The 14,266-nt window shown below is 38.2% G+C and overlaps 1 protein-coding gene across 4 annotated transcripts in view; it reads right to left on the bottom strand.

Annotated features, from left to right (window-relative positions):
- Window positions 1-1,305: 1,305 nt before the first annotated feature.
- USH1C (USH1 protein network component harmonin) overlaps window positions 1,306-14,266 on the bottom strand; it is a 51,450-nt gene continuing 38,489 nt past the window's right edge. The window contains exons 16-21 of one of the 4 annotated variants that reach the window (XM_055814565.1): window positions 7,331-7,372; window positions 6,966-7,019; window positions 6,715-6,814; window positions 5,243-5,352; window positions 4,474-4,529; window positions 1,306-2,680 (exon numbers count right to left, since the gene is read on the bottom strand). In XM_055814565.1, the coding sequence (XP_055670540.1) occupies window positions 2,668-2,680; window positions 4,474-4,529; window positions 5,243-5,352; window positions 6,715-6,814; window positions 6,966-7,019; window positions 7,331-7,372 (375 nt within the window). In that variant the 3' untranslated portion in view covers window positions 1,306-2,667. Of the gene's footprint in view, window positions 2,681-3,336; window positions 3,555-4,473; window positions 4,530-5,242; window positions 5,353-6,714; window positions 6,815-6,965; window positions 7,020-7,330; window positions 7,373-14,266 lie in introns of those variants that run through there. The other 3 variants (XM_055814563.1, XM_027785026.2, XM_055814564.1) reach the window with 3 other exon arrangements.

The following is a 14,266-nucleotide window of genomic DNA, read 5'->3' as shown; positions in this document are numbered from 1 at the left end:
ACACTCCCAAAGGAAACTAAGCACTGGCTGAAAAAGAGAGAAAGTCCCATTTACCCTCACTGTTATCTTTTCACAGCTGGCTTGGTTGAACAGGGGTGAGGCATGGGCACATGTAATGACTACTACAGCCACCAGAAAACAATGCAGTAGCAACTCAAATGGGCACGCCTGTTTAAAAGATTTACATTTGGGATGCTCTGCTCACACACTCCAGAGTAACTGGAAGGGAAGTTGCTTGAAAACTCTTATTTTCTCATAGCATCCTCCAACTCCTTGAATTAGCTGGCAAATGTGATCTAGTCCCAGGGCAATGAAAACCAGAAATGAAGTAAAAAACTACCTGACAAACGGCTTAAGATCATTTTAAGATTTCAGAAATGTCAGCCCCTTTTCTTCTAAGAAGTTACCTAAAGCAACTTTGCCATCCTAACACAGGTTAAACACCCACAGTAACACTTTCTTAATATACACGAAGTAATGAGACTATTTCCTCAACTGCCTCTCATGCATTTTAAGTTGTATCCAGGCAAATCAAGTTAACAGGGTTGATGGGGAGAAGAAAGATAGTTTTGTGACTAAGAAACAAGGCTACAACTTAACTGTTGGTACTCCCACAGATTTCCCAGCTCAGTCTTCTGTGCTTCTTTTGTCTCTGAAAAAGTAACACCAGTACAAATATTTCTAATATCTAAACTTTAAGTTTTCTGTGTTAAAGTTTCTTTGTGTGCCAAGACAGCACACAATCAAGCACTGGTTGTAGGCTGAAGTTTATTACTGGTGCATTAATGTGGTTCTGTATCTGCTGGTACACAGCATCAGAGCCTCCCTCAAGAGAACATTTGATAGCATTGCTCATCTATCTGCATTGTCATACAGTCCAGATGGTTGCAGTATGTAGGCAACTGGGAACCAGAGCCACAGGAGAAGTACATCCTGCTGCAATTTTCCCTCTGGTGCTAATCTTGATGCATTTTTAGATTAGTCAGCTGGTTCGGAAGCCTACAGCTCTGGGCAGATGCACCCAAAGACCCAGCAAACAAATAAACTGCAGCAGCTGCACTCAGTAGCTTGCCAACTACTGAATGACCAGATTTGCCCATAAAAACCTCAATAAAAGATGACTGCAGCTCAGGTGAGTGACAGTTCCCTACTGGGCAGAGTGAATTTTCTTTTGAATTCCACAAGGGTGGCATTGTGTTGCAAATGGGCTGTTACTAAAGATAACTCTGAAATCTGTATACTTCAGATTAACTATTACTATGATGTACAAACCCAGAGAGAAAGAGGAAGCAAGACTTCTTCCATTTGGCAAATGCAATTTTATTTCTAGATTGGTTGTAAGAGTTAAGATTTTAAACATTCTAATATGTGTACCCTGCCAGACACATTAATTGGCATACTGGAACAATACTGCAGATGAACAAAGTCAACATAAGTAATGATCTCTGTATAAGCACAGAGTTCTCAGGAACATCACTGTTGTTTTTCTGTGTTACAGAAAAGAGGGTTTCCAGAACTTGAAAAGGAAAGAAGACTTCAGGGGGAATTCAATATGCCGAAGAACTATAAACTGGCTTTCATTAGTACAGGTGAGAAAAATCTAAACAAGATATAAAAAACAGAATACAAACTGGCAGATGCAAGAAAGGAAGGAAGACAAGGACACTTCTACAGAGATAGTGTGATAATATAAAAAAATTAAATAAGTAGGATTACAGTTGCAGATTTAGTAAAGCCAGGTTAGTAGAGATTTTATGGTCTTGAGGAATTTACTCAACAGAAGACATATTGTCACCAAAAGAAAAAATGTTACACTTACATGACTAAACTGCGCAGGAAGTCACTATGCAGCCTCACTGAGAACCAAGTACATAACTGCAGACTGTGAATCACACCCACATTTTCCACCCATGACTATAAAGGGGAGTAATTTTTGCCACCAATACAAATACTCTGTAGTATAACTGTGACTACACATAATGATTTTATCTGGACTACTTGCTAGCTATTGCTGGTAGAGAAGATTCTTTACACTGTATTAGCATCACCAAGATTATTCCATATAATTCTAGCACTCCTGGTATTGCCGATTCTTCTACCACCCAGCTTTACATACTGAAAACAACTCACAACTAAGCAACAGAAATGTACATTAACAGAGCTACAAGAATGTAGCTCCAAAGAGTACAAGAAGAGTGAGAACAGAAGTTACCTATATACATTCTCATTTGCCCAGGGAAAATCACTATGTACAGAGTAAAAATATAATCCTTTTCACACCCAAACTGGCCTGTGAATGTGTAATCACAAGTGTTGCATGTGGGAACAGACATCTGTGTTCTATCTTTGTCTGTTATTTTGGTGTCGACTTCCAGGAAAATTGAAAGATAATTTTCAGAATTTGGCCCCCCAAAATAGCAAAAAACCCCAACAAAACAGTTCTCACAGACCAAACTATGCTCACTGGCAGTCCTCAATGATCTTGCAAAAATTTCTTGCTGTATGTCTACAGAATGATTTGGAATTACTCAAATTAGTCTCTAGTTCAACTTACAGGCCTGATTGCTCATATTTCTTTCAAATAAAGATGTATTTCATGTGGTTATTGATTTACAGAGAAGCAGGTTTCTGCAGAGGAAAGACTTCATTTCTCCAGAGTTGCCTTCTTTAAAAAAAAGTCCTGCAGAAAGTAATAAAAAAAAAAAAAGGTAGTGAAACAGATGCTGTTAGCTGTAGTGCAATTTTCAGTCTTTCTGGTAAGCATAATTTTATATAACTGGATCTCAGTTAGTCATTTTTATTTGTATTTTAAGTAATAATCGAGAAGACCACAGATACCCACATGCAACAACCATTACCTTGGTTCTTCTAGAGATCTATGACTGCACTTACAGTAATTATAGCATAGAGAAACCATACACAGTAAACTGAGTTTGTGACACAAGGATAATTTCGGGGCAAACGCCTTGTATAATAACAAATTAACACAAGCAAGCTGCAGTGAAAACCAAACAGTCATAAATATTTGTTTACAGGCACACTGTCATATAATATAAATGGAAACTTGTTCTTTGGACAAGCCTTAACAAGGAATTAATTTGTAGTTACTTATATACTTCAGAATTCTCAAAGCCACAGCAGCAGTCCACAGATACGAAAAATTAGATTAATCCTACTTGTTTAGGCAGGGCCTATTTATTTTATAGTCTGGCAGATGACAAACCAATTCTGTGGAGGACCTCTAAGGGACATTATAAAGTAGAAACTAAATACTTATATTTTGATAGGACAAGCATGGCAAAAGCCCAAAGAACACTCCAGCACGCCAGGAACAAAAAGCAAGCGTGGCATGCAATGCACAGGCAGGCACATGCTGAAAAAATAACGCAGCCTCACAATGGACAGTCATGTTAACCCAGGTCTGTCTATTCACCATGAGGGAACACTGCAGTGGCTACAGCTGCAGGAGATACCCTTGTCTGTACACGGGTGCACTGCCTTCAAAAACCTTTCTGTGTGTGTTAGGACTGACTGTTGATGAGGGAATAGTAGGGCTAAATACACAGGATATGAAAACAAAAATAAGTGACAGTTATTTCCTTGCTTGTTAGTTAACGCACAGCTATTAAAACACAGTTTTACAGCAATCTTCAGTTGGTGTTAGCCAGTAAAACTATACTAATTTACAGCAACTAATACTCTAGTATTCTACATAGAACAAGAATCCGGGTTAACTGTGACTACAAAACTTTCCTCTGCCATTTTACTTGGTAGTAAGGATATCTTCACATCTTTTCCTTCAGCCAAGCTAGAAAACATTGGTCTTGCTTTTAAAACTGTGCAAAGAAAAGCAAGTTGTATCAGCTTGATATCTCTGTTAACACTTTAAGCCATGGATTCTTCCATTTCACACCTATGCTGATCATCTTTAAAAAAAAGACTCTGTGAACATCCCAAATTGCCAAGACACCCAAATCACTTGGCTCTTTTGAAAATTTTACACTTAAGTTGGCTTAGACAAGGATAGTAACTTAAATACAAGATATAATACAAGATAGTAATTAAAAACAAGACAAACCAGAATTAAACATCTGGTTGCGATGAAGAATGCTTATGGGCATTTTTTTCCCCAAATTATGATCCATGGGACCACAGTAAATATTCCAAACTGAAGTAAGTAATTTCTAAAAAACAAACCAGACCCCCAAATCCTTCCTCAAACTTTAAACTGAAAGTATGAGTGTGTAGTCACGTACAACCAATTCTGAGAATCGCCATTTTGAAAAGTCTGGGAACCACTGCTGTAATAAACGATAGCTATTTATAACTATCCAATTAGCAACTATGTGATGCAGAAGGGTATGTAATCCACAAGAAGTAAATACTTGAAATATGTCTGATAAAAAAAGCAATCTGTGTAGACTACTGTTACTAGCCTTTTAGTCCCCAGAGAAATAAAATTTAGCCGCTTACATTTCATCATCGTATTCCTTTGGAGGTGATGCCGCAATGACTAAGTCAATCCAATCCTGAAAAGGAAACGCACAGGCAAACGTGAGCTGCTAAACCCTGCTTTTAGAGATGATTATAGTGGACCACCATCAGATAGAGAATCAGGAAGGCAATCTATTCCTGGTAAACCACAGGGAGAAGCAGAAACATCTCTATGAAAGACTTCTATAGGAAGACCGTTTCAAGATTGAGCTGTTTTCCTTGTGTCCTGAAACTGAAGTAAAATCTACTGGTCTTGCAACAAGCTTTTAAAAATAATAATTCTACGAATTATCCTGTATTTGGTCATCTTAGCAATGAATACAGTTCCTGCTGAGAAAACACGCACTGGAGCCAAAGTGCAGTGTTACTTGTACGTTAAGAAATCCAAGATAAGATAAACTATTATCATAAATTTCCAATCAGCTTGCAAGTAATATTCAATACCAAAGAGAGATTCTACAGATAAATATACTATAAACACTCAGAAAGTAATGTGTTTAAATACCAGTCTTGACATGTGGCTACATGCCGTGAACTTTTACAGTAAATTACATGCATGATCTTCAGAGATGCTGTATACCAGTATCTTCTGCAGATTTCAGCTCACTTTGGTAGTACATGACATACCTGTTACTTCTGATGTTTTCAATCTTATTTATGTTGATGTGATAATGTCATGAAACAAAAGTGTACCTCAACCTCATCTGAGCATTACAGGTAGAATGAAGAAGTATTCCAGGTTACTTACCCCACCCATGTTCCAAGCTTTTGCTAGAGTTGCCTGTGCTTCTGCCAGCCTGCTGTCCATTAATATCTTGCCATTTACAGCTAGTATTTCATCCCCTTTCACTATGCCTCCTGGTGAAAAGACCAATATGGCATACAGACATATAAACCCAAAAATCTGTCAGTCTTTTCTGTCCCATATTTATGTAGTACTCACTATAATGAGAAGTGTCTTCACTAGATGTGAAGGCTTACACTAAAAATTGACACAGACAAGAAAGCTTGATACAGGCAAAAGCAAAAGAAAATTTTAGGCATGGAAAAGACACACTAACCTCTTATTGATCATGACTAGTAAGAAACTAGTTCAATAATATTTTCATAGTAGCAGTTTGCCTGTTTGGGTAATCCATCTATACAGCTTACAAACTGATGTTCATTGTAGGCTGTTACTACTATGAAAATGGCAGCATTACTTGAAGCCCTGAAGGTATAAGTGGCAATTATCAAGAGCCTGCAGGCCTGCTGTTTCTTTGCAAAAGCATGTGTAATGTTTAGTCCTTAGGACTGATTTTGACTTGCTAATCCAGGAAGGGGAAAACACAGTTGGTAAGGGGACAGCCTTAGCTATCAGAGACCCTCACAACAGTGAATAGTCAAAGAGAAACAGCATTTGAGAGATCAAGTGGTTGGTTGAGGTGTGTTCACAGCAAGAGTGACTTGAACTGAGGTGCAGGTTGAGACAAGGTCAGCAAAGACAACATAAGATATCGTCCTGTCTGTCTACCTGGTCATCGCTGGAGTTCTCACAGAAAGGATGAGAGATACTGGCCAACAGGGGAAAGCCCGGATGTGTTGCTACGCACATTCTTGTGCCTTCCAGGGAGCTAAACTTAGCCAGAAGACTCTGGCCTTTAGTGGGATTTTGGGAGTAAAGCCAGGGTTTTTATTAAACAAATTACTACTGAAAGTAGCATTAAGAACAGAACTAAGCAGCGTAGAGTAGCTGTGGTCAGGCAATTGCTTTGCATGTGGAAATACTACAAATGTTCTTGCTTGCAAATTGTGAAATAATGGAGACCATATTCTGCTTTCCTTAATTAACAGAATACACCAGAGAATGGGGTGGGGTGAGGGTGGGGGGCTGTTAGTTTGGGGTTTTTTTGTATCAGTATGGAAAAAAGGGAGTCCTTATTAAGAGAGCAGTTCTACTTTTCAGGCCACATTACTGAAAATTCTTTAATAATAAAAATAGAGCAGCAGTGACCATTTTTTCTTAAACACTATAAATTTTACCTAATTGTTAATTTAAGCAGCACTCTTCAAACCAAGCACCACTCTCTGAGCTGCCATTAAAGCTAAGACAGAACTTGGCTGCCCTGCACAGTTGAAGTGTGCCTGTCAGTACCAGGCACAGCTACGAAGTCAGCCAACATCTCAGTCAGCGTAAGGAGCCACTTAGCAGCAGCATTCAAATTCCCCATTGCTACTCACCATGTTTGTCTGCAGCACCACCCTCATAGATGGCAGACACCACTATCTTTCCAACTGGAGAATCAATTCCGCCTTCAACTGCAAGGTCTAATGATCCCTCCTGTTAAAAAAAAAAAGTTTTAGTTCAGAAAAGGCCGTTAATTTTTGCCATCAACAGGAGCTTACTCCTTCCTTCTTCCCAGTAAACAGGCCTGTACATGAAATGGTTACATGAACCCTCTAAACTGCAACCACTCAAATATAGTATTTACCTTTTTAATTCGTAACAGCCGCACATCTTTTCCCATAATCTGCTCTGGGGTAAACTATGAAAAGATATAATGATTAGTCATTTCCACCTTGGACACACAAAAGAATTAGGCTGATTTATGTAGCTTATAGGAGAAGAGGAACTTTTCCCTCCTTCAAAATAGCATTAGAGAAAGATCAGAACACCAAATCATGTTTTCCTGTAAGAAAACTCCCTTTTCAACCTGACTAGAAAAAGACAAATCAACAAGCCCCAGCAAACCAACAAGCAAGAATCTTAACCCCTCCCAGCCCTCAAAATAAAGGATGTGTTTTTTCTAGCATGTTTCATATTAAACAGTAAGACATACTTGAATTCTCTCCTTACCATTGAATATGGATCAAAATCTTCCAAATATTTCTGGAAGCCCTGAGAATAAAACAATATTTTATTGTAAAAACATCAGGCTCATGCACACACTTAGCACACAAACTCCATTTTATATTTTAGTGAGACAGCACATAATTCTGTAAGCTATGAAAGACAGTAAATGAAGAAAAGCACAGAAAGGCAGCAAATAGTCAAGAAGACAGAAAATAGCAAAAGATCCTGACAGTCAGAAGACATTTTAAAACCTTATGACAGATCAGCGGTTTGAGCTGGTCATATTACAGAACAGTTTTGAGGAACAGTTTACCACTCTGTCAGCTCCACAGCTCCTCTCTACACCTGACAGACCCAAAACAAATCTTGAAAGCATCATGGCCAGGTATGGTCTGCAACACACAGAATTCCAAGCAACTTTTCTTGGGACGATCACCATGTTGGGCACCAACACCACAAGATGTGACAGGCTCCAATTCACCTGTCAGCATCCATATTCCATGCTGTCTGGGTTGTAGGACCCTTTTCCAGCCCCCTTGTCTCCTCCTTTCCAATAGAATTTCATGGAGTTGGCTCCATACCACAAGCAAATGCAGAACAATCAGTTTTGGGTTTATGTGGTTCTGTGGAGGCCTGAAAAGTTTTGGCAGTGAATGTCTGAAATGGGGAAGACAATACTACAGTTCAGTAGAGCAAGATTTAAGCTTTGAGAGGACCCACATCTCCTTATACTTTCAAAGCTCAGTGCGTGACCCTTATCAGATCAACACTGTAGGGCAAAAGCAGGAGTTACTTTTTCTGCAAAGATGAAAGCTCCTGAGTCAGCAAGCAGGCATCAACAGTGTTTGGGTGGTAATTTCAAGGATTAGTAGATACTGGGCAAGACTGTATGTGCGATGCTGGAGATGTATAAAAACTCTGCACTTGTCATGCATGTTAAAGTAAGGACTTCAGGACTTAAAATGAAATCATTACTGAGGCACCTAAATGCTTTATCATTCTTGTGGCTTCAAGCTGCAATAACCTGGTGACATGGGACAACAGAGAAGCACACAACTCTTTGCTGATGCAGCAGGCAAGCCAGTATCTGATGCAGACCAGCAGGTCAGTGTGTGATTAAGCTTGATATATTCATTATTGCCCTCTTTCCTACTGAATCCACATGATGACAAAGCCTGTTCCACACTCAGACTCAGCTAAGCCTTTTTCCACTTGAAAATCAAATGCACAGCTTAAGGTTCCTCTGGTAACTTTAAGGTCTAGCTGCTAATGACAAAGTTGCAACAGAAAACACTAATGCCTCCTCCTGTTACCATCTTTATCATCTATATCAGTTGCCTGATTTTGACACGACTATGACCCCTATGGGGTCACATCTCACCAGCTCTGACAAAGTCAGGGAGCACTGCTACACAGCTCTGCAGTAGCTGGCACTCAAATGTACAACAGTGCTGCCTGTTTGTCTAAGCACTTACACAGACCCTGAGCGATGCCGGTGACTCCTGTATGGATTGGCAGGCATTACACACAGGCATACTGAATTGTACAGCGTGAACCCACGCTTTCCCGCGGGCTTTCTCTCTCCACCTTTTCCCTGAGCTCAGAAGACCAACTTAAGCAAATCACGTTGTCATTCTGTGTTTCTTCTGAGAGAGAAGAAATGTTTGCAAGGGTTGAAGCATAACTTTGTTTCCCCAAGCTCCAGAGAGCTAAATCTTCATGGCACAACTGCAGAACTTTACTTACTGCCACAGGAGGGTGTGTTTGGTTTTTTTCATAGGGAAATACGCATTAGAAACATCTTTCAGGAACACAAGAGGAATAGAGGAACATGAGAGACCTTGTTTAGCATTTAAATTATGGGTTGCATTACATTTGTGAACTACTAACTTTGAGGAACTGCATAAATAAGAATTTGATCACATACTTCAGCAACGGTAGTAATTTCATGCCTGGGGAAAAAACCCAATCATTCATTCATTCATTTACAAAGTATATTAATCTTATGAATACTTTAACTAAAGAGTAAGAGGTAATGATACTACTAAATGGTATCATTTTACAGTGATAGCTGCCCAAACAACTAGTAGCTTGATTAGCTGAATTTGTATTGCCCTTTGGAATCACGGCTGAAGTAGACATCTGTAGTCTTTGAGCAAGCAACTTAAGAGGGAAGAACTCCCATCTCAGCCAAGTCTCTAATTCGCTATGTAATCTAAGGGAAGTCAGTGAACTTTCTTTGTCTCAGGTTGCCGTCATGAAAAACAGATGTTGCCCTTGAAGAAAGTTTTCCTGGGAAAATAATTTTTAAACAGGACATAAACCACACCAACCTCAACCCCACAACAAAATCCTGCAAGCAAAGAACCAATATGATCTAAAACCAATGACATGCAAATACAGCTATAATACAATGAAGACATCCACTGAACTGTAATAAATCTTCACAGCCACAGGCATTGCAGATTCAGTGTGCAGAGCGTGCACTCCGTATCCAAGCAGGGATTAATGAACCAAGGAACACTAAGTGGAAACCACACTGCTAAGCCTACCCTCCCCACCACTCGGGACATCTCAGGCGAAAGAGTAAGATCATTCTAATCCTTTCTTAACCATCACATTCATAGGACTGAATGAAAGTACAATCTGGAACATTAAAACCTTTGATTGCACAGGAACAATTATCCACCTGGAGTTTTAGATAAAAGGTAAAGTTACTAGTCAAAAAAAAAGAAAAAAAATCCCAAACCAAAACACAAGCACCTAAGCCGACAGTACTGCTCACTGAAGTTACTAGCATCAAGAGTCAACAGCAATTGAGACCTAAATAAAATAAACAAAAAAGAATTGAAAGACAAACACATGATCAGATATAACAAAATTTTCCCAAAACCAGGTTTGCCGAGAACAGTACTGTTATATACACAGAACATACTAATACTGAATGGCAACTGAACAATCTTGGAAGTTTGATCTATCTCAGTCAAATCCAGTTTTCCCTTCTAGATCTACACTGTAACTGATCAAAAGAATTTACGACTCAAAACCTCATACTGTGAGCTCACAACTGTGTGCCAACATTTTCATATAACATGGCAACGCATCTAACTTAGCTTGCACTAATAAAGGTGTTTTGCACAGAAACCATCACATTTTAACAGCAGCAGAGAAGTTAAGCACACAGTTCACCTCCTCAAGGGACCATCTGTTGAACCACCAGTCAACCAAAGAGGAAGAGATGAAAACTTCATTACTGTGACAGACGAAAGCAATAATAGTAACACAGAAGAAAAATCCTACATAATACAGAAAGCCTGTATGAATAAGTGCTTTCCACTACCAATTCCTCTGGTTTCCTACCAATAACTAGGTTACAATAATAGCTCTATTTGTTAAAGAACTTATTACTGAAAGCATTGCAACTGGAGACTAGAAGAAACAAGGAAACCTCAGGAATGTAAAAAATAAAATTGTCAGTATCAGAACAGTTATCAGTGTTCAACTATCTTAAAGATTGCACTAACCATGTAAGTAGTAACAGATGGTTCGATCTGAAGGATTTACTATCCTCTCACTCTTCAGCTGTCTAGACTAGCAGGAGCCACAGGCACACACTGAAAGTTTATGTAGTCTAGCAGTTTTCATGCACTAGGACTGTCTTGCATCTGTTTTAGAAACTGAGTAACAGGATTAGAAAGGAAAGTTTTAGATCCATGGTCAGTCAAAACAAGAAGTACCACACAAAACATGGAAAATGTTATTTTACTTGTTTTTTGTTAGATCTAAATGATGAATTGTAAACCACCATCCTTTTAAACATCTCTTGTGGCTGCAAAAGAAAGAGAATTGCCAAACCAGATATTAACTTTTTGCTGTAAACAAGTATGACCTACTCACAAATAATATCACTGCTCTTTTTGCTCTTCTAGGGACTGAATCACACTTGCACTTGTTAGCGCTTGTTCCCTATACTGTTTCAAAATAAGAGAGCACACACAGTGAAATAGTACTGAATATGAAGAGGAAAGAATTCTAGAGAATCTACATAAATAATGCACATTTCCATACCACAAGATTTCTTAAAAATATTTTCCAGGACTCCTTTTATCCCTAATTTCTACACAATAGTGATGGGGTCTCTTCTCTGTGATTTTTGAAAAAGTAATTGGGGAAAAAAATAATGCACAAAATACAAGACAAATAGTTTCCAAAATACTGAAAAGTCATGATAAATGTATGTTACACATCTAAGATTTACTCTTCTGTCAGGAATTTCCTATATTGAAATGTGAATTCCATTATTAATTCCCCAAGAAGCTGATAAGCTGAAAGATATGTGTATTTCAGCTCATCCCGAAGAGGATATGACCTAAATACCAATTATTATTATAAGCTCATTCTACTTAAAGAAAAATTTCTCCTGAATTTAATTGACTTATTTCTGAGTAGTCTTGCTTCGATTTGGGTATCCACAAGTAATTTCACAATATTGATTAACAACTGCTGAATTTTATTTTATTGTGTAAAGGTTCAATGATTTTAATCCCATATTGATTCTGGTCTTATTTTGCTTCCAGTGCATTAAAAATATGGCACACTGTAGTTTGGAATCACTTAAGATACAGAACCTCTTATTATGTTACAAAAATTTCCAAAAATAAAATGGCCTTTAAAAAAATTTTTTATATATATACACACACACACACACACACCAACCACTCCTCACACCTCTCCAGCCTCCACTCAAAACCCTTCATCAAGTCTGGTAACCTACTTAAGTTTTCTGAAACAAGAAAAACTTTCTACAGACTAAACTACAGTATTTACACTTCCAAACTCAATTTGCTTTAAAACAAATGACTATATATCAGTTTCACTACTGATTCTGTCAGTGTCCTGTAGTCATATCCTTACTTAGAAAAATATATCTGTTCCTGAATTAAAGATTTTGGTCTGCGTTTAATTAATACAAAGAATGAGTTTTTGTATTGAAGGACTTTTGGGCAAGTCTGGCAAGACCTTCCACAAAACTCTTCAGTCCCTCTGTAGTCACTTAGAAAACAAATTTATTTTCTTTTCAACAGACATGGTTTTGATATACCTACGGCAAATAATAACAGCCATCGCACATCTTACCACATAGTACCTAAGCACCTGTCTCTGGTCCCTTGACTGCAGTCCTGCATAATGAGGCTTCAAATCTTGAAAATTAGAGCAAAGCTTAAATATTCATTCTTTCTTTCAGAAATGCTGCCATCTAACCACAAAGGAATGAGGGAGGAAAAATCTTTAGTAGTAGCAAGCTCATCAAAGCCTTCTAACTCACACAACAGGATGCTTGTGATAGTTGGGAGAGCAGAGACTAATGTTCATGTTGGTTTTGTTTCTCTGAAAACCCCACCACTAAATCATAACAATCATCTCCTGTTCTCTGAGCCAAAATTTAATTAGCTTTGCCGTGAGTGTATTCCAATTCACTCTAATACAGCAGAGACAAACAGTTCACACTGATTTTGACTCAGACCAGCCCGCCAGCATTCAAGGTCACGCTCAAGGTTTAATCCTCATCCATTGTTTCCCTATTTATAAAAGTGAGAACAATTTAGTTTTCACAAACTGCTAAAAGACCTGGGAATTCTAACCTGAATTTCATTAATATAAAGACTTAAGTCACAATACAGACTTCGCTGCTCCTGTCTGGCCCAACTACCTTCCAGGTAATGGGAACGTTTGACCCATTCTTACACATGTTTATTCTATTCTTATGTTCATGCTTTTAATCTCTACTAGTGAATTGCTCTGGTATAGGCTCACTTAATTAGCTGTTTAGAATCAAATAAATTCATTAAGACCCGTTTCTAGAGTTTGGTACTCAGGACAGCTAAATTCAGATAAAAATAAGGTAGTAGAAGTTACACCCATTATGTCATAGTAAGCCTTAAAGACTGGAGTTCTAGAAGATGTGTGAAATCTAGCAAGACAAGAAATGGGATAGCAAAAGATACTCTGCCTTTGATGATATTTCCCTTTGCTAAGAGAAGCTGAACCGGTCCTGTATCTGAACAGCTGACTTTAAGTACACATACACACCCCCACACCCTGCAAACAAAAAGTCATTCCTTCCGCATGAAATCCAATTGGAATTCTTAGACATTTCTGGAGGTAGGCAGTTACCTCCTTGTCTGTTTTGTCATACGTGGGCCTTTTCATTTTTTAACTAAAAGAAGTAGCCTCCATCTTTACGTTGGTATCCATGCAAGTCTCACTCCACATGCTACTGGGTCTTCATTGCAGTATGGAAGAATAGGAAGAATACTCTGTACTGCATTAAGTCATAAATGGAAGTAAGAAGCAGGTCTACAAAACCAATTTGTAGACTGATATTTCCCCCAAAGTCCTATCAGAATATTGCTCCCACTGAAATTATGATCTTCCAACTAAGGTAGTTTGGGAATCAGGATGATTGACACCTGAAACAGTTTAGTAGACTTGTGAGCTGGAAAATGTGCATGCATGAATTAACAAATAATAACAAATTTCCCCATGGAAGTGGATCTTATTGCCAATTTCTCAAACTAATTGTCAGCAGTCAGTAACATAAAACCAAACAAACAAAAAACCCCAAGCAATATTTTCAATTTGTACCAAGACTGTCTGATCACACATAAGGGTATTACCGATTTTGCAAACTAGTTTATATTTGCACACCAGGTATTTATTTTCAAGAGTGAGATTATATTAACTGCAAATATGATTCTACTCTGTCTGTTCCTCCCCTAAGGAATTTCAGATCCCTTAGAGATGCTGAATTACTGAACACAATCAAAATGAAAACTCCAATGCATAGTACTGAAGGAAATATCTGCACTGGATGGTTTTGCATTTATTTTTATCTTGTGTACCTTCCTTCTCTTGAACAACTTAAAAAAACTGATTTCA

The sequence above is a fragment of the Falco peregrinus genome, chromosome 9 (assembly GCF_023634155.1).
Source record: "Falco peregrinus isolate bFalPer1 chromosome 9, bFalPer1.pri, whole genome shotgun sequence".
In the NCBI taxonomy this organism is placed as follows: domain Eukaryota; kingdom Metazoa; phylum Chordata; class Aves; order Falconiformes; family Falconidae; genus Falco; species Falco peregrinus.
This window is presented reverse-complemented; position numbering and strand designations above follow the sequence as displayed.